We start from the raw sequence: 26454 nt of genomic DNA, 5'->3' as shown, positions 1-26454 counted from the left end.
ATAAATTCCCCCTCAAACAGTCAAAAATGGAAAGTAGAGTGCTGCAGATTAGCCAGCTAACTTTTATGTTGATGATTCTGTCGCTGGCCCTTAATTATTCAAGAAACATTTTGAATGGAAGCTTGAGAAATTTTTAAGAAGAAGTCTTGCACTGAGCTTCTCCAGAGATAAAACTTCCACCAAAGTCATGCATAAATCATTAAGGTAACCAAAGAGCGTTTGGTTGCCAATTTGGAAATTAGAAATTTATAGCAATGAAGTTTAGGTCACATTTTAAAGTCGACGAAAGGAGATTTCAATGACGGATTATCACTCTACGAAGTAAGAAAACCAGAATTTGATGTGTCTTGACCTTCTACATATAAGCAGGTTTTGTAAATCGGGCACCGTTTCGGTACGAAAATGAAGGTAAGCCTATGGCGGAGATTTTTACTAGCACCCGTTAGATGATTTTGTGTCCGGCCGTTTGGAAGGAATATAACTCCACATCTTAACTAATATATCAAACACAGAACAGTGATGAATCAGGTTTTGATGATGTCCTATTGATGATGGACAACATATTGTTTTTTGTTTCTTGGGAATCTTTATTTGCGGGACGTTTTAAAGACAAATTGCTAGTCAGGATGTATGCATATTGAAATTACAGTAACTATACCTCTATGCAAGATATCTTCTAGAATGAGGATAACTCCACGCTGAATTAATCTGTTTCTTTTTTATGCTGCTAGAGTGCCGATTGATGGTGCAAGGGCATTTTTCGGTCAATAATCTGGTAAAAAAAACATGACTAGCAACGAAGTTAGATTCCCGAGTATGTCATCAAATGAAGATTAGCTTTGTGGTCATGATTATGGCCCATCCACAGTTTGAGGAAAGAGTATATATTTGAGGCTTGATTGAAGTAAAAAAGAACCATAAGGAAATCACTTTTTTCCGTGGAACTTTAGTCCACGGGGGGGGGGGGGGGAGCTGGGGGGTATTGGAGTGAGGCCTCCAGGAATATTCTTTGAAAAGTGTGACGACACCAGTAACCAACCTTACGTGTGTTTTTATATTATTGATGGCTAATATTAACTAGCGTGTACAGTTTGTGTGAGCTCATTAGTATAGAAACCATTCAGATCTACTTGTCGACTATTAAAAATCAAACAGACACCAATGCACTGCCCAATACATCGCTCCTCCAATTAAATCATCGTCTTTTTTGAATAAGAGCTAGTCAATTTAAGTTCAGGCTGACTGTTCTTAATTTTTTCGAAAAAATTCAAGGCTGGATTGCTCTTAATTTGTTCTTAAATTGATAGATTGTAAGCATTGCGATTGCTAGCTTTTTCGTTCTAGGGAGGTGTTCGAGCCTCATTTGCCAACAAAGTGAAAAACAACCTTTATTTGCCGCCAAGTTTGGATATTCACCGAAAAAGCACTCACAAATGGCTTGAAATCCTCGCTTATGAAATAAAACATTGTTCAAAATTGCATTTACACTAGCTCAGCCTCAGCTTGTTAATTTTTTGTTAACTTTTGACCAATTTTGAGGGTCGTATTTTTTTAAAATTGTTCTTATAAAAAAAGAGTGTAGCTAAAATGAAAGTTTAAACTTCTTTATAATCAGTGAGAGGACCTGAGACTGCTACAGTTTATAAGAGATTGGTGCTTTGCCCAATCAATCTCATCATTTTAGTTGAGCTAAACACATTCGCGATTCTTACATTCTAAAAGAATATCTGTTGTGTGCACCAACTGGTCCACCTGAGAAAGGTCTTTGCCCACGGTAACCTGACAAAACAACTGTAAAATTTTCCGCGAATATTGCTTCGCTATCTTGGTAAAGTCTTGGTAATAAGCAAAATAAACCTGTCGAAGGCTGCATGTTGTAATAAGACCCCCCGATTTCAATCCCTTTAAAACATATGTGACTTTGCATGATAAATGCGTTATTTCAAAGTCTTGATTCCAGCTGCCAGTTCTGCGGACAGCGGACCGACTTTCTCAACATCTCCTTCAACATCTGCTGGTAAGGGATCGTTCAACTCATTTGGGAGGTAATACATTTCGCACTTTTATCGAATATCAATAACTCACTTTCTTCTTTTTTCAGGATTTATTATTTTCTTAAAATAAGAGGGATACTTTCTTTAACACGCCTTCACTCGTATTCATTTCATGTATGTTCTGTGCTTGTTTTTTCTCTAAGCCAAGCCTGTATTTACTTACAATCTGTTTTTAAGTTGACTTATAATTTTAAGCCGATTAATTAGCTAGGTATATGTAGCATGTTCTAAACATATTCCTACAAACATGATTTTTTTTAAAATCAATACTTGATAAAGTTTCTTTCGAGACAAATACTTCCTTGGAAAACTCAGCAATGCATGCTTGTTAAAAAGTTACTCATGCTTCTCTCTTAACCACTTCACTCTTTTTCATAGAGATTTCGTGACCAATTTACTCAAGATATTATGTAAACAATTTTTTTTAACACAGAAAAGATTTGTTAAGTCTACGAAATGGCGTGATGTTCAAAAGCACGCAAATCGGGGAAACGATTCTGCCTAGCGAAACCTGGTCGAGATTAACTTCTTTTGAGATGAACTACCTTATCCTACATCAAAAGTACTTAAAATATTTCAAAGTTATTTCGACGCTCTCACTGAATTTCAAATTATTCGTTCCCCCATTTGGAAACAAAAATCAAATTAAAGTTGAAGTCCGCTATCTTGAAATCTCAAAAAACTAAGATCTATTAGCGATAGCGAATGTTTGAAATAACGGGTGACCGACCATGATCCGAAAGCTTATACGGAGCGCTAAATGCAAAACAACATACCAATGCTCGGTTTCATCAAAACGTCAATTATCTAAAAGGTAGGATTTCTATATCACTGCTGAAGATCATGGAGGTTCGCCATATCTCTGAGTGGGCGCTGCACCTCCTCTGTGGCATTTTCAGTTATATTTTGGTCATTTTAGCATCATCGTATACAATATCCTCTTTTTGGCTCTCCACTAACACGTTTTCAACCCGGATTTCCTCACGTATTCTTTGTTTGCAGAATTGCTTTTCTTCTTTAATTCATTGCTTCTATTTTATGAGGTCTTCCAAATGGTCTTCAAAAATTGCTTACATTCTTTTTTCTTTGTTTCGAAAAAATATTTTTGCTCTGATAATAAGAAATATATTTTTGGCATGTTGTTCGAAATAACGGATACTCGTTCTTCCAAGTGAAGTAGGAAAAGGCTCGGCACATCGGATGATCGAGATAACAGGCAGTCGAAATGGTGAATGATTTTTCTATATAAACCTATACATCAAAGCAAGGAGAATATAATAGCGTTCGAGATAGCGAACAGTCGCGATGGCTACTTTGCTTTTCCCTCGTGTATTTTGGCTTGAATTGACATATAATGCTCCTATGCAACTGAACGACAACTGCGATCACCGAAATATGAAGTCGTGTCATGCAAAATTACACTGCGAGATCACGTTAGCGTCGTAGTATGACCAAATCGAGAAATCTTTTCCTCGTTTTACAATCCAATAAAAGAAATGTAAGCGCTTGTAACTGAAAAATTACAGATTTGTGATGAGGAGGTTAAGGTTAACTGGAATAATTGATAAAAACAGTATTGCAAATTGGGCTGGAAGAACCCTTTTGTAAGCTTAATCTTTTTATCCTTTTAGTTTCAGATTTTGGGTAAGATTTAGAATCTTGAAAACATAATTCTCTTTTAGCTCAGAAACCGCTCCCTTTTCTTTGTTTCCGGGAAAACTCATTTTGTGTGGATGATTTATGGTCAAATTTATCCATTCCTAACAGGAGATCTAAACGACTTTTTAGAACTTCTGAACGGCTTTTTGAAAAAAGAGTTTCAAAAAAGAGCAAACTGAATTTTAAAAAATTTTAAAAAATTTCTGAACGGCTTTTTGAAAAAAGAGTTTCAAAAAAGAGCAAACTGAATTTTACTAATTTATTTAGGTAGGTATATTTCTATTATTTGTCTATTATTTGCATCAATTCAGTAGATACGTTTTTGTATCATTGCAATGTTTGCATTTTTGATGTGTAAACGTGGCCTACAAAAAATACTCGGGACCAAGTAGATGCACATTTCTTTTCAGGAAGTAAAATTCTGTCAATCAATACAAGAGCTTGTTATTCACTTTTATGTGCACTTTGAACCAATGGTTGCCCTTTCTTTCTTAACCCAACGTCTGCCACTAGAGTTTTAGCATGATTCCTCCCCTCCTAAATTTTCCCTAAATGTCAATAATCAATGTTTTTCTGAAAATGGTATGGGAGATGCATTTTTAGCCATTCTAGAAGGCTGAATTTCAAAAATTTTCTTCTGCGTCGGACTCTTTACTCTGTGTATGAGACAACAAGTACTTTAGTACCTTTTTTCTTTTCTGTGCTAATTCTTAGTTATTCGTTTACCGTTTTGTAAAATGTTGACGTTCCTACAGCAAGTTACACGGCATTTTTATGACACTTTCGTCCGGTTTTGCTATCAATGGCTACGACTGTTTTGTTTTCATATGAGAATTTATTTGCTTTAAACTACTGCCAATAGCTACTTTACCAGCTTTAGACTGGATTTGTTTTCAAGATCTATTGGTTGCTTCTTTATTACCCCTTTTTGCGCTGTACAGGGTCATCTTTTACCATCAGTGAAAATTTATACGCAATGTTTTGTTTTAAGAATTTTTGTTTTAAGTTTATAGTTTGTGTTCACTGCTTCGCTAAAGAGCAAACATTAGTTTATGATGATAATTTTTTAAGGCTTGTAGGCCGAAATGGCCCATCTCCAGCACAATTACAAGTTAGCATAACTACATTCATAACAAATTAAGAATAAATCTCAAATTACAGCAAGCGGTTATTGCAAGATAAGAAAATGCGAACATGATTGTAAGCTATACGGTAAACGTTACATAGAAATGCACATGGAGGGCTTCCCAAAAGATTCCCGTGATTCGAAAGCCAGGGATATAAAATTAGCTATTGATATCAGACAATCCGTATCTTCTTGGCTCAACAACCAGATAAACTTATCACAAAGGTCAAGGGATGAGATTCTGGAAAATTTTGAATAAATCACAGATAACATAGAATTCCTAGCAGACACGTAAAGGGGGAAAAACTAATAATAGATGAATTTCGTCCTCCACAGCCGTTATGTTTAAAGATTGACAATTTGGACATTTTCTGTCAGCCCCAGGAATATGCGAGAGTCTTGTTTGTTTATAGACGACGGAAGATGTAACTTACCTCAAAAATGATGAAGAGGATTTATCTCTTGCCTTTGCTTTACAGTTGTATTCTCCGCATTTCTTTATTATTTGCTTATAAAGATAGATTGCAAGCTTTTGAAATTAGAGGCGGGGTCAGATTTCCGATTCTTGCCATTTCGGTGCTAGTCGTGCATCTTACTTTATCTCTGAAAGCTATCAGAGCCCCGAAAATACCTGTACACTTGTCAAATTAAGTTTGCACTCTGGAATTAAAAAAAGAATTTACCAACTACTCAAACACCACCTTTCAAGTAATAATGCATCTAAATTCGTTAACAATTTCCTTAAAACATTTGCAAAACTTTGCAAAAAATAAATCTATTATCTAGCTGTTGTGTATTCAGCACATTTCGGCAAAATCTTAATCACGCTAAGCTAACAAAATTTTTGGCAAAGAAATAAATTTTTCAATCGGTGTTTTTTAGCATGGTTGCAATTTTTCCACAACTATAAATCACGTACAAACGAATTTTTTTCTGAATATTTCTCAAGCGATGGCAACATTCCAAATGATGAAATTTCAAATAAAACACCTGTTCCAGTTGCAATTTAAAGGAATTGCATAGGTATTCGCATCGGTGTTTTGGCAAGACCCTGAGCTTGATAACATCTGTTTTTGAGTTTTTCCGTTTTTGCCAGCAAATGTTAAAAATCGTCCAATCTATACTTAATTCATTGGAGAAAAAACAGAAAGCATTTTCACTTCAATCAAAATCTTAGCTGTTGAGAGAAAATCACTCATTTGTACTGGACCATCAATGTTTTTCCCATTTTAATGCATGTGGGAAGATCTTGAAAATCCATTTCCTGAACGCTGGCATGGTCGTTGTTGCAAACTGAGTTTGACAAGTATTTTAATGTTCTTAGCTAGAAATGTGTTATACATATTTATGATAACTTTAAAAGCTGTACTTAATTCTGAAAAAGCTTTGAGCTCCTTAGGGTGACATGTTTCTTGAATGTCCCATGAAAGCCATAATTTTTGGTGATAGTATTTAAACATTGCATTCCTTTCATCTTGACTTCAGTTTGCTTGATTAGACGGTTCATTTTTTGCAGGAAAAATAGCACCATACTTGGTTATTGTCATCGAAGACGTTCCCTTTTTCAAATATCGTGGCATTCTAAACGACCTTCACCCTGCGTGATGGGATTGGTATCAGAATGGGAGTTTCTGGTTGCCGTTGCAGTAGTTGTTGTTATTGTTGATTTAGCCGCCATTGCAGTGTGCATCAAGAGTCGTCACGATCGTCGCAAATCGACCACTGTTGTTATGGTGAGCCTGCTCGCAAGTGACGCGTTATTCGGAGCTGTTCTTCTTCCAGTGAGAGTCATCGAGCTTTGTAATCGTAAAAACGCTGTCTTCCCGTACATATACGCATACTTACTGTTTCTATCGGCATTCAATGCTTTGTATCTCTCGTTTGATCGCTACGCAAGCATTATGAAACCGCTGTGGAGGAGACTGATCGGTACGCGTACGATTTGCAGGGGTCTGGTGATCACGTGGACAGTTCCTGCTGTAATCAGTATCATGCCGTTATCTTGGGTATATGTAATTGGGTACAACAGCAAAGTAACCAAAGTGTACTCGTATATATTGTTAGGGCTACTGTGTCTCGTTCTAATATCGATAGTGGTTTTGCAGCTGCTCGTGGTTTTGGGCCTACTGAGATACTGGTCTTCATCAAAAAAGAAAATGCCCCTGCGCAAAAACCAAGGACGGAGAGATCATCCTGTGAAGGAGCTCAAAAGAAAGATCAATTCATCAATGCTGTTCTTTTCATTGATCACTACATCAATAGTCACGTGGCTGCCTACCATCATTTACAATATTTCACCGTTTCCAGAGCTCTCTACAGTGTCTCTTTTTACGTTAATGGGAAATGCGTTGATAGATCCTTTGCTTGTCATTAGCTTCAACACAAGATCGTTATTGAAGAAATGGCAAATCAGAAGACGAGGTCGACAACTCACACAAACAACTAGGTCACGTGTGCCAGATGGCGGAGCCAAAATCATTCGATTGGATGAGATGGCTGCACGTGATCAGGCGAATTAGACGGGCGTATAAACTGTTACTGTCAAGTCTTTTCACTGATTAAGCATAGTTACAAAACGGCTATGCATTTGTCTTTGAAAGCTCAAGCTTAAATACAATAATGGTTGATTCCGGAACAGTTTGTATCCAACTGTCTGTGCTGCATTTGTAACACCTCGTAAAGCACGAAAATCTACGTGGGTTTTATCTCCATAACACAAACTGACACACTTCCAGGGCAACTGAAGCATTGCCATGACAAGCGTAGTAATGTAATTAATGGTTGAAACTTTAATTTGGCGATGGTCAAATGCGCTACATTGAAACAACATTTTCGTTGTATTTGGTAGTTCGTGCCTGATGATTGACGTATTTTGTCAAACTGTCCTGTATTTTTATGCAAAGGTCAGCTAAATTTAGAACAGAAAGTATCACGAAAAGTAAAAGATCTGCGTGCAACCAGTTCAAGTCCTTTTGAGTGATTTTTAATAGCGAACTTGATGAACACATAGGTCGAGTGTTACAAATAATGAGCAAAGACCTCATCGTGCTCGAGTTGTATAAACATTCCATTATATGACTGAAGCACCTTTGCAAGTCCTTCTCGTTCTCTCTTCTTCTTTTGAAGCTCCTTTGCAAGTCCTTCTCGTTCTCTCTTCTTCTTTTGAAGCTCCTTTGCAAGTTCTTTTTGTCTCTGCAAATTCTCAGCGCTATGTTTCTCTGTGAATCTTGACTTTTTATCCAAAATTTCAATTGCGACTATTGCTGCATTTCTCCCTGTCTGACTACAGTTCTTGTTGATTTATTTCATCTGTTTACATTAGTGGGGGCTGTTTGTGAAAAAATCATTCATATTGTGATAGAAGCATGAAACTTATGGTAGAGAAACACAGTTTGACACGCTGAAAAAGCTAGTATTTCGAAAAATGCCCCCAAATGCTGTTTTTTTGACTGGGGTATTAGATCCCAGGCCTCTCCGATGGGTAATAGGTCAACTGTGCAGTTGATTGTAAAAGGCAAATGAAACTTGGTTGTACATGCTCGAGACGTCGTGTTTTAACAACCAAACATATTTATTTTCATTCTGGTACTCAATATATTTGCTATCTATATTATCGTTATTTTGATGTAGTACCACGCGCAACGCACATACCCTATGTATTCCTTCATCAAGAATACCGCTTGCTAACAGAAAAAGATAAATACGAAATTGGTGTTGTTTTAAAAAGGTAGCGAAGGACATGGAAGCGTCAAGATTGAAGGAACAGGATGGACAGGGTTTGGTTGCGCTATGAAAGGGATGGGTCCGAGAAGTTGGGAAAAGGCGTGGGGTCCCTCAATTATAAATGAGGTTGTTGAGATGATTAGGGTGCGAGGGTTGTGCTTGGTTATAGAGAAGAAGGATTGAATAGAATGGCTTGCTTATGGAGACCTTTTACGATTTGATTTTGCAAATTAAAAGTTTCTTAATCTTGTTTATGTTGATATTTTAAACTGTGTTCATTTTCTTGATCTTAAAAGTTTATTCTAAAACTTTGCAAGACATTTTAACGCTATGTCAAATTAAAGCAAATAATATTGATAATTGCCATAACAAGCTCATAAATATTGCCTGGGATTTTCCTTGCTTCTAAATCGACCAAGGTTTGAAGTCAATTTTGTTAATACACTAAATCCATTTTCCAGTCATTCTTAGAATGTCAAATTTTCAAAATTTTTCACAATCGACCATGGTGACGGCCCTAACTAAACCTCTGAACAATGCTACTTTTTGCAACTTCAAATCCACTCTAAACTCCCATTCCCCCCTCCTCCCCCCAATTGTCATGTCTACTATGGTCGTTGTTGTGCTGTTAAGTGACAAATGATACTAAAGGTATGACCATCTTTTCACTAAAGAAAAGCACTTCTCTAATGAAAAATGACTGTAAATTTTCTTTCCTGCAAAGTGAATTTTAGATGCATTGTTTCAGCTAATGTCTTGCTAAACAGCAGCATCCTCAATTGTAACTTAACCAAATGCGCGAAATGCAAACGTTTTGGGGCCCCTAAAGGTCAATATCCCGGTTCGTGTTATCAAGCTTGAGATTTTATTCGGCCACCTTTTTCCCGATCATTAGAAAGTACGCGAGTTTTTGAATATTCACTGTTCGGTAAAATATTCACACGGATTGACTCAGGGTTTCTAAAAATAGTTGGGTTTCCTCAAAATAGATTGATGAGCAAGTTAAAGATTTTGCAATGGAACTTGCAAGGTGAATTAAATAGAGATGTTTACAATGTTTATTTCTTTCTTGCAAAGTATTTTATTCGTTCTTATGCTGATGCAAGTAATCCTAAAGTTTATAGAAATTATTGAAAAGTCTGACATTGTTATCACCACTTGAAGCAAACGTAAAGAAAAAACTTGAGAATTTCTGGGTTTCAAGGTTAATATGTATCAAACCATTTTTTATCACTGTTAAAAAATACAAAACCAGTCTTTTTATCCATTTAAAGAATTACACTACCATTTGCAGAACCTGTTTTGCTGTACGTTGCTCGGTGAAATATTCTGACATTTGACTGGGGCTTTTATGTAGAAATAATCAGTTATCTAAAAGCTGCTGTATCTAGCACGTAGAAGATGATTAGGTTTAGGTATACTTGTTTCCTTATAAAAATGCGTCGAATTAATTCTTCAAATCTGGGCATCGATTTTTCTGAAAAGACGAAACGTCACAAGGCTTCTCAGCCTACAAATGTTGCACGACTCTTTATCGTTCCCGATCAATGATAAGCAGTCCAGTCGCTAGCTATTGTGCTCAAAGGGGGGTTCCAAGTCTCATTTGCCGACAAAGTGGGTGAGCCTTCTTTTATTTGCCGAAAAGTTTGGAAGTTTGCCGACTAAGCGACCCTAGATGGCAAAAACTTCTCGTTTCTGCAATGGAATTACTTTTCGAGGGGCGCCCCCTGTAGCGACAGGCCTGATAATGAACCAAGAGTTTCTTTGGAAAGGACAGTCTGTTTGGTAAGATAAAAATACAACCTTTTTTCGTAGTTGAGATAAATACATTTATTTTTTCCTCATGGGATGCTTTTTTGCAAACAAGGTCGATCTTTATTAGACAAAATACAACTGGAAAACATCTGTTTCAAAGTACGACATGAAACTTTAATAGTTAAACTCCCTTTTAATCTTCTTTCAAGGCTTAAAATGTAAATGATTCACAACATGAAACTGATTTTCGACTGATATGTGCAGTACGGTTTCAAAGTTAATTAGGAAAGCAATAGCTAGGCCATTTTAATCGTGACATTTTAAACGTGGACAATTTTGAGAAAATGCTTTAGTTTTTTGTAGGAAAACTTTTGGTTGGAGAAAACCTAATTGCATGGAGAAACTATTTCATAAGCGTCAAGGAAGATGGTGTTGCCTCATCTATCGCGTGTCAATAAGACATTTTGAACCTCAACCAAATACAAAAAAAATTATCAAAGGGGCTGCTCGACCGAGTATCCAAAATGATAAAAAATCCCTTCTTAATTCAATGATACTTTGAGAAAAAGCGCCTTCGTAGCTGTCCATAAAACATATACGTGTTCTGCATCAAATACAGTCATGTGATACTGACCCCCTCAATCAAAACCTTTGCCTTTCAAACGTACCTGTTTGGCTGAACTTTTGCAACTCCTTCTAAACTAGCCCGAATTAATTGATATCTTTTTTCTCGGGAAACACAAATCTTGCATTTTTCGAAACTAACTTAGAGAGATTTGGTAATCAAGAAGTCATGAAAGAATAGCAAAATATCCGCGTATAGGTCTTCCATAAATTTCTTAACAGGGCAATCGCCAAATTTTACCCAAGCACCCTCCCCTTGTAAGACTCTGTAACAATAGAAGACAAGACATTTTGAATTACCTCATGTTACCTAGTAATTCTTAAGAAAAGAATACACCCTTATCTGTGCCTTGGGAAATAATCTTTACTCTTTACTCGCCAAATTGGCTGTTTGATACGCCTTGTGACGTAATTCATATACCTTGGGTATCGCAAAGTGGATGTTTCAAAATGAAACCCTGTTGAACCATTTATATTTTTCAATGTCGTTAATATACAACCTTTTTGTTAAGCCATTCAAACAATCTAGGACTGACAAATCCTCAAATAATTCTTTCCAGTTTTGGTCTGCTATGCGACCCTGGAATAGCCTGTGCAGCATGAACTATCTCGTTTCCTTCTACAGTACCGATCCACGCCGCACTGTACAACGAGATTACCCCCAGCAGAACTCTTGTTCAATCGCAGCATACGGGGCAAATTGCCAACTTTGCAATTAAAATCGCTCATTAATAGATACCAAGATACGTTTAACAATGACGGAATTAAAAGGAATTACAACAAAACTTAGAGTGATCAGGGCCCGCGCCACGAATTGGAAAGTTAGGGGGCCAAGGCTAAAAAAGTAGGGAGCCAAGGCTTCGTACCCTTTTTACTGCAGCTTTGAAGCTGCTTTCTTTGCAAAAAAAGTGGGAGGCCATGGTGATATTAAAAGACACACTAAAGATAATGATTTAGCAGTTGGTGATATTGTATTAGTGAAGCAAGAAAAGAAAAATAAGCTAACTACTCGCTTTGGTTCAAAGAAAAGGATCTCAGATTATTGCCAAGAACAAAGATCAGCGTAGAGTGACGCGCAATGTGTCACATTTCAAGAAAATCAGAAAACCTAGTTATTGGGACACTGATTCTGATGATGATTTTTCCGCCTCTACATCAGAACAAAACGAACCTCAATCTATGATGCTGCGAAGCAAAGCAAATGAGCAAATAGAAGTGTTAATCACCATGGAATGTCAACGCCAACCCCTTCAATTTTCACAAGCAATTTGCAAATTTTAAGTATGTGATCTCATTGGTTAAATTAGCAAAAGCACTGTTCTCAAACCGGGTTCGCATCGCATTTGATCGAATGAAGTATGGGATTCACATCTGTTCGCAATTTGCAAATCGAAAATCGCGTGCGAAATGCGAATCGCAAATGAAGTGGAAATGGGCCTTAAGGATGCTCCTTGAATTAAAAACATAAAATATGCTTCGTCCCACCTTGTAGGCAAATGGGATCAGAGCACGCCCTTCTCTTCACTGCTCTGCCTCTATTTTCGTATGCTGTGGTCTATATTTTAATTTTGAAGCATGTGATTTAGTTCCTCGTTTAATTCTTCAATAAAGATCAGTTTAGACAGGAACTTGAGCTTCAGAAATTGGTACATATTTCTCAATTTCATTTAGTCAGGCACCGTAGAGTAGGGAGGCTTGGGGGCTTTGCACCTCCAACTTGTTTGTAATAAACGCCAAAATGCCAATTATTTAGTAATAAACTAATAAACTACCAATAAAGCCTCTTTTTATTCTGTTTTAGCCCTCCCCCACTTTTTTTAGACTGGGAGAGGTTAGGTTGGAATAGCTAAGTTCGAATTATTTTAACCAAGATGGAATAGCAACTATCGACCTATCTCCGTCCTGAACTGTCTAGGTAAAGTAATTGAGAGAGTTGCTTTTAACCACATTTACGCATTTCTAACAAATGAAAACTTACTGCACCAACTCCAATCTGGCTTTCGTCTCAAGTATTCCATTACTACGGCACTGATAAACCTCACTGATATAATATACAATGACATGGATGAATCTTTGTTAACTGGAGCTATCTTCTTGGATCTACGTAAAGCGTTTGACACTGTTGACCACACCTCCTTACTAACCAAAGTCAAACGGCTCAACCCAGATGATAACATATATAGATGGCTAAATTCATTTTTGTTTCAAAGAAACCAAGTTGTTACCTTCAATGGAGTTTTATCCAAGAGAACTACTATAACTACTGGTGTCCCCCAAGGATCAATTCTAGGACCGCTGCTGTTCCTTATTGATGTAAACGATTTACCTGCTAACTTTTCGGCTATGTAAAGACTATGTAAAGTCATATAAATGTATAGGATTTACATTAGATGAACACCTTGATTATTCTGATCACATGAGAGATTTATCCAAAAAGTTGAACTATGGAATCTCATCATCAGGAGAGTAAAAGTGTACCCCCCTCGTGAAAGCTTGGTTAACCTTGCTAATTCACTCGTGTTAAGCCACCTAGACAACTGTTCACCTCTTTTCTATAATCTCAGCACCAAGCATTTGGATACTCTTTTGAAACTTCAAAGGCGATGTGCTCGTGTCATATTTTCTGTTAACAGAAGAACCAGTAGCAAACCTATCTTCATACAACTAAACTGGTTACCAATCCACCAAAGAATTGAGCTGAACACATATTTGCTCATATTTAAGGTTATAAATGATATGGCACTTGGTATTCATCTGATTTTGCAACAAGAGCATCAGACGTACATGAACACCATACACGTTCCTCGACCAGTGGATGCCTCTACAGATCAAGAGGTGAAGGTACTATTTATGTCAAGACATCTAAATTCTATGGAACCAAAGTTTGGAATTCTTATCCTAAAGAGTTAAGGAATATATCTTTTTACTCAAATTTTAAGTGTAAATGTAAATCTTACTTCATGGACAAATTTAAGGACCTACCTTTTCACAACTATGGTTTTATTGTATAATTATATTTATTACTATATTATTGTAAATACTTTAAGATTTTTTACTTTAAGATATTTTCCACATTTTATTTGTAAACCAGGCTGAAAACAAGCTTTGCTTCGTTCTGTTATTTACGTTAAAGATATCTATACATACATACATCTGCTATGGGGAAAATCTGTCGTCTGAAGTACCAAGTGACTATTGACTACCACAGTTCCAGAATGAGTAGAATCTCCACTTTACCACAACAACGTGAATGATTCTTCCTTAAATGCACTCTTTAAACATTTTTCACTTGTTTATCTGCTTGAATAAATTGGCTTTTCATCTGCTAAATTTCTTTTTGATATTCGGTCCATTCTGTTCGGGGCCAGGAGTTCAGGCAACTTAATTTGTGCCCGATCCCTGGTTAAATCTATTTCTAATTAGGAAAAAAGCTATTTGGGAAATGGTTCTACATAAAAGCGAATTTTGAGTCAGATCTCGATGTCCAAAGCTTTACTTCAGTGGAAAATGACATTTTCTATTTCCGAAAAATATTCGAGGTTGCTGAGTTTGTTGTTGCTCTGACGTCGACGGAGGAGATATCATAGAGGCAGTGATTCTGTGGAGGAGACAACATCAGTACACAGTCCCCAGTGTTTTGCCCAAGGAAATGGCGGACGTCAAAGCCTTGGAGCACAGTACATTGAAGGTTCCAATTTTATTAATTGTTGTGTAAAATAAATTTTAAATCGTGATAATATCTCTTCAAATTACATCGAGCTTGTAGATGAAAAGTAGATGAAATTGTGATTTTTGATAATGGTGCATTTCATAAATTAAATTGGTATGTTCGATGCTTGTGCTGATGTTGCATCTATCGAAGTTATTACTATTATACAGGCATCGGGTTTTCCCCCTAATAAATTATTAGATTGGAATTTAAATGTCAGGTTGCCGCAAAATGTACCATCCAGATCTTAAGCAACCATATAAGTCGATTTCTTACTCCAATAGACCTCTACCGAAGCTTATGCCTTATTTTTCAATATGGCCTTATCAAATCGTTATTACGCACGAATTTCGTTATTGATTACAATATTAATGAAAGTTAGTGTCTACCAATTTTTGATTATGATGCAGTTCTTGCTTATTATTCCCCAAAATCTTTATATATTTTTTCTTCAAGGTTCCGTATGAGATCCTGAACAAAAGATTTAGAAATGCTCAAAAACTGATTGACAAAGAAGTGACTCATATTTCCACTCAGATGAATGAGATTGCTTCATCTGCATCTAGTGAAAGTACAACTGTAGAGGAAGCATCAAATTCTCTTGGAGATGTCGTTAACAAATTGGAAGACTTTAAAAGAAAGGCAAGGCTCTCTTGTTGTTACTTTGGGAATATTCTTAAGGGAATATTTATTGGATAAATCTGCTAAGGAAAAGTTAATTTTTTGAATCCTAAGCCATCAAGAAAATTTAGAAAACTGATTAAAGATATTTTGTACATTTTGCACAAATCATAAATTGAACCTTTTTTAGAAATATCTTGCATTCATTTCTTTAGGCAGCAGATGCTCTAACAAGAGAGGAGGAAACTGGCAGAAATTGCAAAGCAAGAATTGAGTTATTGAAAGACCATACAGACATCAGGAAAAATGCTCAGCTCGTTTGGAAAAGAAAACGCCTTGAAAGAATGCTAGTTGACCATTTTTTAAGATCAGGATATTATGAGACTGCTATTTTGATGGCAAAGAAAGCAGATATTGAAGTATAAATATTCATATTTTTCAGAAAAATATCCAGCACATTCATGTTACCACCTACCTTAAAAATTTTCATATCATATTGATTGTAAATCTTGCAAAAAAGTCAAATTAGACTGGCTTAATCCATGAGAAAATTTTTTCCTTGAGGACACAATGCATCCGAAATTGTAGACAGAGATTATGCATGGTATTTTTATTAAGATAGCAGCACAACACACAATGTTTTACATTTCTTACTTCTGATATTTAGGCTTCCTCAAATAAAGTTTAAGGAAGACATTTTTTTTGTTATGAAGTCACTTTACTTTTCAAATATTTTCCTAGGCAAATGTAATAACTCATTTCTGACACATGCCTTATACTGTTTGGTTCTTGATAAAGAGTATTCGGAAAGGACTGAAACCTAGGTTGTTTTAATCAATAACCATCTACAGGCCTTATTTTAGAGTGTCCTCATTTTTAAATATTTGCGTTAGGCCTGGTCAGACAGAACTTTTAAATGAAACCCCGTAAAGGCTTAATGCAGATAAATCATTTGAAACTGTGAAATAAGTGAGACTGTCAATATCATGGTACATCCTGTAACAACTATATAAAGCCCCCATATAACCGTTTAGTAGATTGGAGCTCCTAGATGGACATTAAAGATGGCTGAGCTTCTTGGACAGGTATCAAAATACTAGAAAAAACTGTCTTTGTAAAGAATCAATCAATAGATCTCATCCAAAACTATCTTTAAAAGCCCGAGGGGCTATCCAGGATGTCTCATTACCAGGTCTCTTTGCAATCAGGTGGTTTTGCTAAAGTCTCAAAGGCAGACTGTCATAACAAAAGCCAATCGGGCAAATAATTAGAGTCATTTTAAAGATAAACAGGCTATTTCATTTTGTGTCTTGTGAGCTGGCAGCTTTGTATTGTGGTGCAATGTTATGATGAAAACAGCCTTCCTAAGCTTTCTTGAAAGTTTCACTACAGCCTACATTTGTCCATTTCACCAAGGATAGAATTGGGTCATGTATTCACATGCTGTGTATTATTAAAAAGAATGCTTATTCTCCTTTCTCATCTCTTAAGATATTTCTACATTCAAGCACTTAATGCCTCTTTTTAATGCATATAACACTGTGCTTTTTAAAACAGCATTTATTAAAAGCTAACAAATTGGTCCAATGATATAGGAGTATGACAAATTTGATGTTAGCTTTTAGTTCATAAACCAAATTAAAGTTAATTCATTTTATGTGACTTTTTTGCGAGGCAGGTTTCCTTAAAGATGTAATACTTATTGTTTTTTGCATTCTACAGAACTATGTTGATGTTGATCTTTTTCTTGCTGCAAGAAAAGTGGAAGATGCCCTTAGAATGAAGAGATCTGAACCATGTCTTGCATGGTGCCATGATAATAAATCCAAGCTCAGGAAGTTGAAGGTAAATATTCATTATTTTACAATTGATCATTTTTCTCGATTTTTAGATATCTCTTTATGAAAAATCAGGTGAGTTTAATTTAGAACAGCGCTTATTTTGATTTTTGTCATAAACTCAAATCATGAAAAGGAGCAGCTTTACAAAAGAAGCTATGGAACCAACCTAAACGTGTGGTGTTTGGTTTTCATGATGACCAAAGAAAGTTCACATTTTGAGTTGATTTTCAATGTTAGTTTAGGAATATCAAGTTTTTCGCAGTCAAATACAATTCAAATACAGGGTACTGTGTTGGAGTTGTGTAATCTTTAGTGAATAACCTTGTATGTCTTTAGGAAAACGTTTGTTATTTGTGATTAGTGTGTTCTCATTAAAATTTCATATAATTTGTCAGATATATAGCTTGTGAAGCTATGATCATTGCTGTTTGTGATCACAGTATTGTCAGAAAGCTTAGTTAGAACTTAGTGTCAGGAAAAGACATTCACCAATGCTAATATTGTTAGCCATTAAAAACGTGCAAAGAGTCAAATCTTACACTACTTTTGTTCTATCAAATTATTGAATTTCTGATAAAGTCAAAGAATGAGTATATTAATCCCAGTCTTGATGAAAAAAAAACACAATTTTTTTTACCAATGCATGAATTTCGTCTTGTACCAATGATGTATAGAAAGATACCCACGCCCAACTTGAAAACCAAAATAACGGAAGACCCTAAAAAGCACGTGGTTATGATATGCTGGCTTTAATCTAATTATTCTAGAATATGCGTTTGGTTTTTAATTTGATGTGTATTAACGTATAGACAAGACAAATAACCAAATCTTTGAACCCTGGAATGCGTTGTTTTTTATTGGCTTATTTCAACACTTTTTCTAAATAGTGTCAGCATGGCATCATTAAAAGTTTGTTTTGCTTCAAATCTCATACATCCCTTTAATTCACAAGTTTGTTGAATTTAATTTTGAGTTTTTGGTTCGGTTCATCTCGTGTGAATCTCCAATTTTCTCATGTAACCGCTTTCTTTTTTAATTGCCTTGGTGTATTTCTAGTCTCTGAGATGTTTTGATGAAGATTGAAAAGTAATCAGTAACTGCGGCAAAAATGAGCTTGAACTTCACTATTTTTGTAGTTTTTTGCTCTTCAATTTGATATTTAAAGTAATTTTAAATACACGCTTTAGTCTTCCTTTTGCATGCTCGGTTATCATTAAAAGGAACAGAGTGAAGCATTTTTCTAAAAGCTCATTTTTGCCGCTGTTACTGATTACTTTTTAATCACTAGTGTTTTACAGATCAAATTCAGCACCTTTTTGTTGAAGAGGCCACCGTTTCGTGTAGAATATTCGAAGACATCTGGCTACACGTGCTCGATGCTAAAGTTTCACATGGAATACTCAAATGCATATTGCAACACATCTGTTTTCACAATCCGGCAGGAACGCCCCTTCACTGAGTTTTTTCTTTGATTCTGATCCGATTAGTTCATCTCTCAGTCTAGAATAACGCCAAACAGCAGTTCTTTGAGAAATCTCTCAGGGATACCTCCCCTGTTTCCTACGCAACTTCGTTTGGAGGAGTTGCTGTCGCTTCTTTATCAATGATGAATTGAGTTGGCAAAGCTCTTTTCGTTGTTTTCACGATAAGAAACTCTAAACTTACAAAACTTAAGCATGCATCTTTTATGATCATAGTGTTTCCCTTCCAATGATTTTGAAAAAAGCCTGCATTGCCATCTCTTTTTCGGGATTAGCAAACAGATCTTTTCAAAGGAAACCATAATGATACAAGAGAGTCAAAGACTGAGTTTTTTCTTTTTTTTTTGAAGATCTTGGCGATTCAATGATGAAGATCTTTTTTCTTACAGAGCATATCTTTACGATCTTTGATAGTTTCATCTTCACCAGACCTTCTAGCCTCCGACATCCAAAAATCACAGCATTTATATTTTTTGGTTCATAGCTAAATTATTTGAAATACTTAACATTTATTTGCTCTGTACCAGAAGAAAAAGAAGGGAAATTTTTTGTAGTTTAAATTTTCTAGCGTGGCACTTTTCATGAGGTTGTCATCAAGATGCCATTTGGAGCAGATATTCTTTATAATTAAAAATGATGTTCTTTTTCATATAGTGAGCTTCTTGTGGCTTATAGTGGCCTTGACGCATGACAGAATCCCATCTAACTTCTTCTATGATCTATGTTTTATCTATGATTGCAATGATTGAAAACTTCTCTTTTTCGGCATTTCCATGCTTTTCTTTAAAATAAAACTCGTTGAAGAATTATCAGAAAAGAATTATCAACTCATAGGCAAAGTAATTGATCTCCAAGAAAAGGAGAGATCTTTTGCAGGAAAATATTCAAAATTAACTGATTTCAAATTTTAACAATCCTTCACCCGCAAGCTGACAAGGATATGTTGTTGAATAACATGACTAGCTGAATTAATCAGGCCCTGAACTTCAATCGACGCTAGTACAAGAGCATTTCAGCATTACATGCGTGCTTCCTCATTAAACCAGCCTATATAAGAAGAATTAATTTGCCTGTGATATGCTGTGAGTTATAGTGTGGGTTGACCTGTGAAGTTTTGCATTGTTTACAAATCACTCTTCAGAAGGATGCGATTTGTAGAAGGCCAGTGACGGCTTGCTTATGCTGTAAAGACAAGCTGAGATTTCTAAACATTGCACGAGAAAGTATAATAATCTCAGAAGCTGATATAATATAGATCAAACATCTTTGACAAATTATATTTACGTTATGTTTGCAGATAATTCTGATCTCGTAGCTTGTAGCAGATGGTCGATTAGTAGTAAAGTCCTCTGAAGCTGTGGATTAGAAAGCCAATATTGTGAAAATAGAGTGAAATATTGTGAAGCGCCATGGAGCTCCTGGTGGCTTTTTAGAACTTTCATAGTTTTAGCGTCACCCGAATCTTTTCTCTACAAAACATACTTTAGCTTCTTGTTACTTTTTTGTTACATGCTTTAGTATGTCTGTTTCCAGTCACTTATGAAGCACAGAATTATCGTTGTCCTATGTTTACATTATTTTTAGGTAGCAAAATCAGGTAGCTAATTTTAATGCAGCAATTTCACTGTGAGAGTCGATATATTACATTTATTGACAACAGTATTCTAAGAAATCTGCACTAAATTCACAGAGCAAATTTACCAACTTCTTTTTATTGTTTTACCGTTTCAGAGTAGATTAGAATTAAACATCAGGTTGCAAGAATTTGTTGAACTTATCCAACAGGAGAGAAGGCTGGAAGCGGTGATGTATGATTTGTCCCTCTTTTATCCCTTTTTTTCATTTACCATTTTATCAGAATTCTTATTTGTACCATTAATAGCTCTGATATTCAGCGGAATATTGTATTAAATACTTGTTTTATGATATTTTTCAATATCTCTCTGATTTGTTTTTTTATTTTATATCTATGAAGATTGCTGTGAACCGGTTTGTTGTAGAGCTTTCGATGGCGTACGAAAAGAGATGTGCACGCTTTTGTGTTTGATTCTGTCTGCTGTACGCTCTAAAGTTTAGTTTTTTATTCATTTATTCTATTTAGTCATATTGTATCATGTCATGCAATATTGTAATTTTTATTTGACACTAATATCGTAGTGGTATCATTTCTAAGAAATTCAGCATTTGCATGTATGCATTCTGTATTAAATCATTTCATTGGTTTGATCTTAAGGTACGCGAGGAAGTTCTTCAATCCAGCCAATGGCTATGTGCACGCAGATCCAGACATTCATAAACCAATGGCTTTGCTTGCTTTCAAACCAGAAAGCCACTGTGCAAGATATGAGGTAAGTAGGATTCTTATTCTAAAATAAATTTTTTCTTGACCCACCCTTTTTGCCCAAGAGCATCCATGTTTATAACCCCAGGAACACCTCGAATACTGTCATTGCATGAATAAACCTACGCTTTCTGATCATGCTAAGTGATCTGATTTTTCTTGTAGGGATTCTTTCGCAAAGACCGCTGGGAGAATCTTGTGGAGCAATTTCGTAGAGAAAATTTTGCTCTCCATCAATTGAATTCACAGTCAATCTTGGAGGTTACATTGCAGTGTGGATTAGCGTCCTTGAAAACACCGTATCTTTTTATTTTTTGTGAAGGCAAAGTAGATAAACAGACTCATATCAAGGTCACTTTCATGAAACTCTATTTTTGGTACCACTTTCGCGTTTTCTTTTTATTTCATTTAAGTCTGATTTACATGAGACGAATTTTCCGCTCGAAGCAAATTTTTCGCTCGAATACGAAGTTCAATTTACAGTGCCAGAAATTAATTTTATTGAAAAAGCGAGCAAAACAGCAAAAAAGCGATACTGGGTTAGAATAATTTATTCAGAGCATCTTCAGAAGGAGGAGTTTCAACTTTCGGTAAGAGATTTACACTAGCATAACCAAGAAAACTTTTTCAAATACTTTCAAATGGTGCCATTTAAGCTCGTGCAAACATGCAAGATCCTGTAAGTGTATCTGCATCGAACAGATCTTGAATCTTTATGACTTAAACTGTTGCTGTTTAGCTGGCAAATAAACAGCCAACATTTCAGGGTTTTGAAGAAATTCTTGTCGATCGTTTATTTTAGACATATTGGTAGAACGATAGAACTTTTAAGCAAGTTTTCGTCAATTTGAAATTAAAATGTTTGAATGATAATCTGATCTGAATCACCTGAAATGGAGTGTGTACGCGGAACGGGAAATGAATCGATCCTATTTTATTGACGTTGTATAGGTGAGAGTGTTTGAGGAAAATAATGCGAAAAGAGGTAGGCCATCAGGAGCCAAAACAGAAGTCAGCTGCCTTATAAAGTTGTTCTGATTGGTTTATACTTTTTCCAAAGAGAATTTCCAGTCTATTTTTGCGCATATTTTTCACATTTCATCTCGTGTAAATCAGGCTTATGGTAGCGGTCTGTTCTCTCCTTATTTTCTTCTTTCCTTATTAAAAAAGTCAAATACGTTTTTAAGATGTGCTATTATTCATTCTTAACCAATGTTCAAGTCACTGCTACCATGACGACGAAAAGAGTCCTGACTGTCCCGTATGTAGCCGATTGTTCAACGATTTAGCTAAACAGCTACCATTTGCACATTGCGCCCAGTCGAGGCTGATTTGCAGTATGACAGGCGAGGCTATGAATGAGTACAACCCTCCCATGATGCTGCCAAATGGAAATGTTTATGGCGAGAATGTAAGTAGCCATTTGTTTTTGTAGAGAATCATTTGATACATTGAATGGGAAAATGACGTAATCAGTTACCTTTTATGACACCAAGATTTGAGGGGAATGGGTACCATATTAAATCAAGATAAAAGTTACCACAAGCACAAGTAGTTGGAAAATCATAAACTTAGCTTTTAGTTTAGTAAGATAACATTTAAGAGAAGTTTGATAACGAAGCCACTGATCGGAATGATTTTTTGCTATTAAGCAATGTTCAAGTCTCTTACTTTTTAATATGTTACCAAATTTATTCCTTCCTATCTGTCTTTAATCAATTATATTCTGTATTTTAAAAAAAATCAATTGTACTTCTGATTGATTCAGATGGTTTCATACTATGATGTTTGCAATACACAGCCTACTGCTTGAATGAAAAATGCATAAAAGTGAATTGTTTAGGAGAGTTTGAACCACTCCAGTTATTGACTAGTGAGTCTTTAATGCAGATCTGGATGACGTCAGATATGTTTCTGAAGCATTTCGGTGTACTGCTTTGTTACAAAAAAAATTTCTTTCTTAGAACATGTAAAAATCTTCTGCTGGATTGCATTTGACACAAAGTACTCAATCTGAAAGATATATGAATGCTTTGAATACCGTCTTTTTACTTTCTTAAAATGGAATGAAGCGAAGGAGTAAGGATTTTCTAAGACATTGCTTTTCGTTGTAGTCCCTGCAAATGATGGTCCACCCTGAAGATAACAACTCGATTCAGTGCCCCCGCTCGAAAGACAAGTACAAATCTGAAGATGCACAGAGAGTTTATGTCATGTGATTGGTTTATGGCTGTCATTTAGTTATAAATCTCCAATTAACATTTTATAGGTATACCAATTTCGTTTACTGTTAATTTATTCATTCTTTATTTAACAATGTCAGTTCACAATTTTGATGTCTTTACTTGTTTATCTAGACTTCGAAACAAAGTTCTTTCTTTTCCTTTAGAAAACCTCTATTCCTTCATTTTGGGCTTCAATTCAGTGAAGCATTCCAGGCCTGTTCAAGAGTATTTTTACCTGATAGTACCTTAACAGCCTCGTAGAATTTAAAAGCATGCTGATAAAATAAAAAGTCGTTTTCGTTTTTCTACTTCATTAGATGTATGGCGAAATATTTTATTTCAGACCGTAACGATTATGACTTTAGCAGACCGAGAACTGCTCTCGATTATTCCATGTCTGACTTGTCACTCGTCGAGCCGCGCAATTGTTTTAGCTGTTTGTCTTAGCTGTTTAAAGGCTTTCATCAGTGAAATAGCTTTGAAAATTGTTACTCCAATCTCTGCCTTCATTCATTTTGTAAGACGCTTTAAGAATAAAATATCATTTCTTATATACGCCACACAGAACTTGTTAGTCAGCAGAACCTCCGCTTCCAAACGAGGATCCTTCATCTTCCAGTCTTTGTCTGCTGGTCATCCTATTTCGAATCGCTTCGACGGAAGGCAACTTCCTATGTTTACGGTACTCAGGGTGTTCTTTTATTTCAAATGTTGAACTGTTCCTTGATGACGAAGACCTGTTAATTTCTGGCTCAAAATGAACTCGTTTGTAACCCGTGGCATCAGCACCGCTTTTTATATCATGTTGTCCGAAAGGCGATGAATATTCTCTTGGCATTTTGTCTACGAGCTGCTCCCTGTCGTTTTGCGTTGTTGTTGCTGTTGTTGTTGAGGATGGCAATGCCAAATATGCACCTGGAATGCAATATTTTTGTGTCAATAATAAAGCTGTTTTACTTGGAAGGTTTAACTTGAATATGGTATAACCATAAGCGAGTTGTGATGGTAGTGCAGTCATTTTTAGGGAATTTTCTGGGAGTGTTTCCAAATATGATTTTGAGATTGACTTTTTGCCGTCCGTTTGAAATTCTTGATTTCTCTAAGTGTTCTGACTCAAATTGAACCTGGTAAGGGTAAGTTTCAAAAGCGAAAAAGCAAAGTAACAAGTAGATACACAACATTCTAGAGTTCATTTCCATTTGTGCAGTCTTTGGAAGATTGGAGAAATAATAATTTGTTTCAAAATATTAGTTAGATCGTATTATTGTGTTTTAGTTTCTGGTTTGAGGTGATGATTCGATATATGATCATGTTCTTTCAATGGCTTACGTAATAAACAGATGAAGTCAAAGTAATGTGTTTCTGTTCACCTTTCATAAGACTTCTAACTTTCTCCTGCATGCTGTCATCATAATAACACGTCAACTCTATCGTCCCCCCGGCTGGAAACATTTCCTTTATTGTAACTTTCTGTCTCTCCATCTCAAGTTGCTTTTTCTTGATCTCAAGTTCCTTTTCCATTATATCTAGTTCTCGGTTCCTTTCTTTTCGGCCCTCATCGTCCTCGCGTATTTGCAATTCCCGCCATAGTTTTGCGCAGCTAGAAACAAACACAAAACATTTTATTAAAACTTTCATCGATTAACCAATCAGAATCACTGAGGCAAATATCAAAAGCTGAGACGTATCTTATTGCTCACGAAAATGAAGTTGTATGAGAAAGCTGTAAAGGAAAGCCAAGTCGAACGAAACGGTCTCAATTTTCATGTGATATTACTTGTACTGCGGAATGGATAGAATGGGTACCTTGAATTTCTACGTAATATTTGCTGCTGTCTACGTCCTTTTAGACAGCGTAGAAACTAACACAGACAGACAGTTAATATGTTCGAACCAAAGGATAATCTGCTTATCGTTGCTATTTCAAACGGAATAGTATCATCTGGTTAAAAATGAATCGGGTTTGATATAAATCTTTGTAAGACAGAAATTGTTCCACTGATCCTTTCTGAAATTCATACCTGTCTGTCCTCTTTCTACCTTTTCCTTAAATTCATTAATTTCCTATCTTGACTTCCTGGATATGGACTAGGCATTACACGACGTAGGTCATATTTAAAGTCGGAAAAGCACTGGTTTGCTAAGGATGTAATTTGAAAAAGAATGGTTGCTCTTCTTCAGGTGTCCATTGGATTCAAACAGCTGATTAATTTCAAGTTGATATATCAGTAGATTTATCAGAATCTTGATAAGCAGTGTAAGGCATCTATCATAGCCTGTATGCCCGAAATACAGTTTTAAATCAAATTTGCTGTCAAAATCCAAAAGGTCTTCTGACTGCGTTAGACATACTTAAGATTCTGTCACTGCGCTGTAACATAGAAGTCACAGTTATCCGCCCGTTAGATTTTTCCCATTTTCATCATTTAAAATAAGTTTGCTAAAAATTGTCTCGCAGTGTGGAACTTGATGAACTTGAATAGATATTTATTGGGTATTTTAAGCACAAAAATATCTAAACAATGCAACTCGCCTTTCACATCGCGTGTCTTTAGTTTTTCCTATTCGACTTTTAAAAGTCCTTTTACACGTGACGCAGTGTACCATGTTCTCACGTGAAGCATCAACTATCGAATTCGTCCAATGTTTTGAGAAATTTATTTTCGATATCCACGGTTCATATAAAGCTCCGAGGAGCCAGACTATTGTCCATTGGGAGTTGCATGTGTTCACCCAAGCGTACCATATATGTGTTGATCAACCAGTAGACTGGTGAGCACGCACTTGTTCACAAATCAAACTGCAAATCCTCCGCTGCCATGAAGCGGGTGCGTTAGCAGCAGCAGCAACAACAACAGTGTGTCAAAGCATGGGGTTCGCAACAGCACATAACAAGATCCAATAGGTTCTTTTGATAAACACAACCGAGCATTGCTTTCGTTCCTCTTGAATTTGCGTATCGTCGCCTTTTCCATTTTCTGTTACGTCATTGACTTACATCAGCTGTGCTTAGCAATGCCTAGCAGCATAATAATAAGTATAAACAACTTAGTTGCTAAATACAGTACAAGAATAAAACTTGTGGAAGCAAAACCAAACTGAGACGTAATCAGTACTTCTTTTTTAGAATTACTGTATGTACTCGCTGCTAGGCCCCTCAGCATCAACAATGCATGGACTTTGCTTACAGCCCTAACTACAGGGGTTCATACTGTTTTGTGGGTATCTTTGATGTCATTAAGAATTGAGAAAACTTGAATGAGTTACTCTTACAAGAGAAAAAGAAGTATGGCGA

General features: G+C 36.0%; 3 protein-coding genes across 3 annotated transcripts; 2 read left to right on the top strand and 1 right to left on the bottom strand.

The window, feature by feature from the left end:
- Positions 1 to 105: 105 nt before the first annotated feature.
- Positions 106 to 14222, top strand: LOC135695933 (uncharacterized). The gene is made up of 2 exons (XM_065215161.2): positions 106 to 2045; positions 6356 to 14222. Exons 1-2 carry the CDS (start codon positions 1933 to 1935, stop codon positions 7356 to 7358), a joined length of 1116 nt encoding a protein of 371 aa, XP_065071233.2. The 5' UTR covers positions 106 to 1932; the 3' UTR covers positions 7359 to 14222.
- Positions 14223 to 14501: 279 nt separating this feature from the next.
- LOC135696410 (E3 ubiquitin-protein transferase MAEA) lies at positions 14502 to 23264 on the top strand. Its single transcript, XM_065215790.2, has 9 exons — positions 14502 to 14629; positions 15107 to 15292; positions 15487 to 15690; positions 16994 to 17116; positions 20325 to 20401; positions 20827 to 20941; positions 21100 to 21233; positions 22156 to 22345; positions 23049 to 23264. The coding sequence occupies exons 1-9, from the start codon at positions 14591 to 14593 to the stop codon at positions 23151 to 23153; spliced, it is 1173 nt and encodes a 390-aa protein (XP_065071862.2). The 5' UTR covers positions 14502 to 14590; the 3' UTR covers positions 23154 to 23264.
- Positions 23140 to 26102, bottom strand: LOC135696412 (uncharacterized). Its single transcript, XM_065215792.2, has 3 exons — positions 25693 to 26102; positions 24530 to 24759; positions 23140 to 24074 (listed from the first exon to the last, which is right to left on the bottom strand). Exons 1-3 carry the CDS (start codon positions 25764 to 25766, stop codon positions 23731 to 23733), a joined length of 648 nt encoding a protein of 215 aa, XP_065071864.1. The 5' UTR covers positions 25767 to 26102; the 3' UTR covers positions 23140 to 23730.
- Between the last annotated feature and the right edge of the window lie 352 nt (positions 26103 to 26454).

Source organism: Rhopilema esculentum, chromosome 14 (assembly GCF_057945365.1).
Source record: "Rhopilema esculentum isolate cy_ngs chromosome 14, ASM5794536v1, whole genome shotgun sequence".
Lineage (NCBI taxonomy): Eukaryota > Metazoa > Cnidaria > Scyphozoa > Rhizostomeae > Rhizostomatidae > Rhopilema > Rhopilema esculentum.
This window is presented reverse-complemented; position numbering and strand designations above follow the sequence as displayed.